At 27.9% G+C, this 6565-nt stretch overlaps 1 protein-coding gene across 1 annotated transcript in view; it reads right to left on the bottom strand.

Moving 5' to 3' along the window:
- LOC108378108 (speract receptor) overlaps nucleotides 1-6339 on the bottom strand; it is a gene marked incomplete at its 5' end in the record, with an annotated part of 13371 nt that extends 7032 nt beyond the window's left edge. The window contains 4 exons of the mRNA XM_017634406.1: nucleotides 1647-1826; nucleotides 4257-4444; nucleotides 4628-4721; nucleotides 6192-6339. Of these exons, the coding sequence (XP_017489895.1) occupies nucleotides 1647-1826; nucleotides 4257-4444; nucleotides 4628-4721; nucleotides 6192-6339 (610 nt within the window). The remainder of the gene's footprint in view (nucleotides 1-1646; nucleotides 1827-4256; nucleotides 4445-4627; nucleotides 4722-6191) is intronic.
- Nucleotides 6340-6565: the final 226 nt, after the last annotated feature.

Genomic DNA, 6565 nt, shown 5'->3' with positions numbered 1-6565 from the left:
AAGTTTAAATTGGTCAGTAAAAAAGATTTTGTCAGCGATACAGAATAAGTCTATAAAATTAGGAATAAATTATAAAACAAAATTAAATAAAAAAAAATATAAAAAATAAGATAAAAAAATAAAATAATTGGAATCAAATAAGATTAGTTAGTTAACAAAAAATAGAATAAAAATCAAGCTTAGTAAGTAAAAATTATTTTAAAAAATCCAAGTATTTACAATTATGTATATAAAAAATAATAAAAAACAATATAAAAATTAAATTATATGAACGCTAAACTACATCGATATTAAAAAAACATAAAATTGAATATATAATGGATAAGTAAAATAATACAATTAAGTTTGCAAATAAAATAATATACAACTCTATAATAATAAAAATCGATTTAAAAGACTATTAGATTAATGTGCATTGATTGCGAAGCATATGTCCATACGAATAAACGAAGCGAAAACTAGAAGCAAAGAAGCTAATTAGTTAAATTTTATTTAAAAAAAATAAACAAAAAAAATTAAATGAAATAAAAACAAAAATATTAATTGCATTTAAATATGCAATCAAAAATAGCGAAAAAACAAAATGGATTCAAATTAAATAGTAATCACCTACTAAATTTAAAAAGTTCAAAAAAAACCTAAAAACATAAAACTAAATAAAAAATGGAATTAAAAAACAATACAATAATTTTATTTATCAAATTTAAAAATTTCCTAAATTAAAAATAGAATAAATGAAAAAATAACCTAATTAAAAAATAAATATTATTAAAATTAATTTAAACAAAATTTTAAATACAATAAAAAAATTTTATGGAATTAAAAAAATTATAAAACCATGAAAAAGTAAAATAAAATATAATCTTAAACTAAATTACAATACAAATAATTAAGTAAAAGTGTGTATAATGAACCAATATAAAAAAAATCAAAAATAATACATAAAGAACTGATTAAAAAATTTTATGGAATTAAATTAAATTGAAGAAAAATAAGCAAAATAAAAACTTTATTGAAATAAAAAATATGAGTTATATGCAAAAAATAAACTTAAATGGAAAAATTATATAAAAATTAATTCAATTAGTTTAATAAAAAGAAAATAAATAAATAAACAAATAAGAGAATGAATAAATTAGATAAAATAAGACCAAAAATTAAATAAAAATAAATAAATTTAATAAAATATTGACCAGTATAAAATATATTAAAAATGATACAAAAATAAAAAATTTAATTGAACTAAATTATATAACAAATAAAGCAAATAAAAAGAGAATGTATAAATAAAATAAAACAATTTAAAGCAATTAAAAACAAAATGAATAATTAAATTAAGAATTAAAAAAGGAAAACAAATAATATTACAATGAAAATTAATTAAATTAGAATTAAATAAAAAACTAAAACAAAAAAAAATAATAAAATCAATTGAAATAAAATAGATGCAATTTAAAGCAATGTAGTTTGTTGAAGAAAACTGATTTTTTCAATTTTATATGACTTTTCTAAATATTACTAAATTTTAAGTTTTATTACTGTCAGCAGAAACACATAGGCATCCATACATACACATGTATATATATTTCAACATTAAAATTAATTGTTCACTAATGTATTTTTGGCTAGTCAAACCGCACACTTACCAGCTTCAATTCCTTCTTCATTTCACGCGTTATATCCACCGATTTCTTTCGTACTTTTTTGATCGCATACAACTGATTTTTGTAGAGCCCGATCGGCGTAAAAATTGTGGTATAACGAAAATCAGCATCTGGATTAGAGCTTAAGCTCACCTGGCTGGTGCGTATCAGCGGATGTGTGGACTGAAACATTGAATAAAATAATAAAAAAAAATTAAAAAGTTTAGAAAATATGGTTGACGGAAAAGCATTATTAAATTTGCAAATATTAAAGACTTTGGGGGCTTTAACTAAAAAAAGTACTTATTTAAATTGTGTTTACACAATTGGAAGGATGCACTTAGAAATTTAAATTAATAAATATTAGGTGGAGGGAGTTTGCTAACATTGTATCTAAATATGTATATATGTTTGTATCAATTCCCTTTTGAAATCACAACAGTATGTATTGTCAAGTGCAGTCGGACGGACGTCTGTAGCTTGCAAGTGTTACGCTCATAATAGCACCAGCAGCAGCTGCCACAACAAAAGCAACAACAGGAATAGCAATACGCATAACTACACAAACAGCGCAAATAATACAAACATTTGTTAGCAGTGTCAGGGAAGGAGGATATCATTATGCTAAACGTTGTCATGTTACTGCAGAGTTCCCTTTTCATCAGGACATCAACACAGGAAGCTGTTGCGTTGCATAACTACATACATACATGTGTGTGGATGTGTTTGTTAGTATTGTTTTTTTTTTTTTGCTGTGGTTATTATCTCTGTGTCTGTTTTCGCTCAAATTGCCATTTTGGTTGTCCTATTCTCCTAGAAATCATTGGTGCTTTTAAACATCTCTTCGATGCTTTTATTTGACTATATAAGTGGAGGGTAATTTGTTTTTATTTATGAAACATTTACCACCTCCACACATCACAAAGAAATCTTAAAAATTGTATTAATAAAAGCTGCTTATGCAGTACCTAAACAGGTGATAAAGGCAAGCAAATAAAACTTTTGCTTCAAAACACGTGTTATTTTCGCAAATGCGTATCATATCATGTACAGCTTTTTAAAACAATTTCTTAAATTTGTTGCAGGTAAAAAAACAGCCGCACTTCCTTTCACAAGTCGAAATTCTATAACACAAGTTCGTGAACTAAAATTCATTTTCGAATTTTCGAACTAATGTTTTCGACTTCGAACTTTCGAACATGAATTGATTTTCATTTGAGTTCAGACTCAAATTTTTTCTCTTCGAATTTTCGACCCCAATTTTTTAATTTGATTTTTCGATTTGAGGTTTTCGAAATCAAAGTTGTAACTTAGAATTTTCGAACAAAAATTTTCGATTTGGAATTTTGCAATTTATGTGTTCAAACGAAATTTTCAACTTCGTATTTGAACAGAATTTTTTTATTTCGAATTTTCAAATGAGTGTTTAATTTTGTGTATTCGAACTGAATTTGTTTTATGTTGAAATCATTAGAATCACAGTAAAACTTAAAATTTTCGAGTTCAAATTTATGGCCTTTTTTTTAATTTCTAATTTTTCTACATGACTTATCGCACTACCATAAAGTTCTCGACTTCGAATTTTGATGCTTGAATTTGTGATCTAGTATAAAACAGATTTTTTAATTTCGAATTTTCGAAAAACATTTTTTAATTCGAATGTTCGAACTGAAATTTTTTTATATTGAATGTTCGAACTAAAATTTCCGATTTTGAGTTTTCGAACTCAAATTTTTGACCTCGCATATTCTGAATTGAACGTTTGAAATCAAGTTTTAAGGTTTTCTAATTTCCATACATGAGTTTTCGCACTACAATAAAATTTTCGAGGTTTCAAATTTGAATTTGTGGCCTAAGTTAAAAAGGATTATTTTGTTTCGAATTTCCTAAAAACAATTTTATTTTGAATGTTCAAAAGGGGATTTTTTTTTAACTAATTGTTTGAATTAGGATTTTTGAAATTGAGTTTTCGAATAGGAGTTTTCGATCTCAAATTTACAGCCTTGAATGTTTGAACTGAAATTTTAAGGTCTTATAATTTTTCAACCTGAATTTTCGAAACTAAATTTTTGACTTCAAATTTTAAGTTATGATCAAGAAGCAAAGAGAATTTTTTTTAATTCGAATTTCCGAAAAACTATTTAATTTGAATGTTCAAACTGAATTTTGTTTGAACTTTGAATTTTCGAACTAAAATTTACGACCCTGAATTTCCCTCCCAAATTGAATGTTTGAACTGAAATTTTAAGAATTTAAGTAGGTCATTTAGATTAATGTACATTGATTAAGAAGCATATGTCCATACGAATAAACGAAGCGAAAATTAGAAGCAAGGAACCTAATTAGCAGCATACCCAAATTATGCTTTGAAGACTACATAATTAAAATCTAATAAGCTGGCATTTCCAGCTAACTAAAATGCTGCAGCACAAAATGCCGTAAGAACGTTAAATTAATCAATCTTATTTCATATCAAGCGCAGATGAGACCCACCCACTCTATTATGTATGTATATGTATTTTGGAATTTCCTCCCCTTACTTGCATGCAAGTTTTTATATATATATTTTGGTAAGTAACTATGTATGTATGTGGTATGTGTGTATGTACTCACCCTTGTTTGCTTTTGACTAGATGTTTCCTTTTCACTTTCATGCATTTGCACTTCACGAAAATCAATTTTCCACAACAAACTATCCAATTCCTGTTCATAGCGCCAATTACGATACAAAACCAACGATATAATACCGAGTAGCAGCAAAGCACCGCCAGCAATACCAGCTGATATTTCGCCTGTATAACCTGAAATATACATATATACGTATGTGTATATGTATGTGTATGAATATGTATGTGCATGCCTAATATTAAGGTAATAAGGCTAATTGACGGCNTATACATACGTATATGTATATGTGTACGAATATGTATGTGCATGCCTAATATTAAGGTAATAAGGCTAATTGACGGCATCCATTTACTTACTAATGCATTTCTCGCCCGCAAAACCGCATTTTGGCTCCGCTGCCGGTCGCCCATTTGGGCTCACCCAATGGATTTTGCCATATAAATTGAGATCCTATTTGAGAGTAACGCAACACTTTTAATATTTTAATGGCAATTAATGATTAAATAAATGTTCGATTGTAAGTGTTTTTGTTTAGTTATTATCAAGCAAAAAGTATTTAGTAAGGAGTTTGGATCTAGAGGCATAAGAAAAAGCACACTCACCTGCAGAAAGCTCTTTTGGAATATTTGGCATTTATTATTTTTTTCAATGTTTTTTTTGTTATTCAAAGCATTAATTCAACGANAGCAACACTTTTAATATTTTAATGGCAATTAATGATTAAATAAGTGTTCGATTGTAAGTGTTTTTGTTTAGTTATTATCAAGCAAAAAGTATTTAGTAAGGAGTCTGGACTCTAGAGGCATAAGAAAAAGCACACTCACCTGCAGAAAGCTCTTTTGGAATATTTGGCATATATTATTTTTTTCAATGTTTTTTTTTGTTATTCAAAGCATTAATTCAACGAGAAATTTTTAAAATAATGTATTAGATGAGTTGTGCAAAAATTTTGTACAGTGCAGTAGTTATTAGTATAAGGAGTTATTGAAAATTAAAATTTGTTAAAAAAAAAATAAAAATTTATTTAGCAACTTAGAAATTTTCATAAGACCTAGAACGAGGGCAGTTCTTAGGTCAGCGGCGTTTCCACGAAAGTCCACGGTAGCACTCTACAGCAGCAGATTCGCTAAAAAATTTTCATTCTACTACATACCAGAAGAAATTAAAACCATGGTCCTTATCTCATCTCGAGCTAATGAGCACTTAAGAGTTTGAATGGTTGATGCCTGGCATATAACACTACCATTTTTATTCGATACAAAATTATTTATTTTCAACGATTGTGTCGTAATTATACGAGAAAATGTCTTTTTCCCATATAAAATATATGGAAAACTCCAAAGTCCCAGCGGCACGGTTAAATGTTTACAGTTTTCTAAATAAAAAAATACTGGTGTACTTATTTTTCGTATTCTCCAGTAATGGAAGGTGGCTGCCAAACAATTTGTACCACCCTTATTTACATAAGAAACTTCGATTAAGGTAAACAGCATAGTCAAATCTTATATAGCCTGCAGTAAAAGACAGAATTTCACCATTAAACTTATTTAAGGGCATTTGGTTAGAGACACTGATTAAACAAGGCAACCACAAGAACAACTACTACATAGGTTTATAGAATGAGGTTGACTTTCTAAAACCTTATCTGCCCAGCACAATCTTGGCAAAGGCTCACAGCAGATCGATAGCTATTGGGAATTTTTACTGAGTACCAAGTGAAATAATTTTAGACCCCAGTGGCTTCACAAATGTCGCTGAATCTAAGTAAGCACCCTCAAGGATTAAGCTAACCTTAGCTAATCATAGAAAGTACGTTTTTTAAGTAAAAAAGTAAGAAACCACAACCAATATTAGACATTAAGGCACATAAATAAATTTCTAACAATCTAAACGCTACTAAATTAATTGTCTCATACTCACAGGTAATTTATCACTTTGTGTCTGACTAAATGTCCCCACCGGCACTAGGCCAGGAACTGTCATATTTCGACTACTTCGCGCATAGCCACGCGCTAATACTGTATAATTGCCAGCGGCATCGCCATTCTCATCAATGTAAACATGGTAGCTGCAAAGGAGGAAGTAGAAAATATTGATTTTTTTTAAAGAAAAGTAAAAAAGTAAGTAATTAATATGAAAAGAATGTGTAAAAATTTAGAACCATGGAAGCCCTTTAAAATGCCCGCTAAAACTTGCATTTCTTTTATGAGCGAAAAAAATACCAATAAGCCCATTAAATGCCGAGAATTCATTATTTAAGTGTAATCAAAAAATTATTTTCGCCTTAAAAAGAA

The sequence above is a fragment of the Rhagoletis zephyria genome, unplaced genomic scaffold (genome assembly GCF_001687245.7).
Source record: "Rhagoletis zephyria isolate East Lansing unplaced genomic scaffold, Rhagoletis_zephyria_1.1 Rzeph_scaffold_13362, whole genome shotgun sequence".
NCBI classification, from domain to species: Eukaryota; Metazoa; Arthropoda; class Insecta; order Diptera; family Tephritidae; genus Rhagoletis; species Rhagoletis zephyria.
The sequence above is the reverse complement of the archived record's forward strand: the minus strand, read 5'-3'. Positions and strand labels throughout refer to the sequence as shown.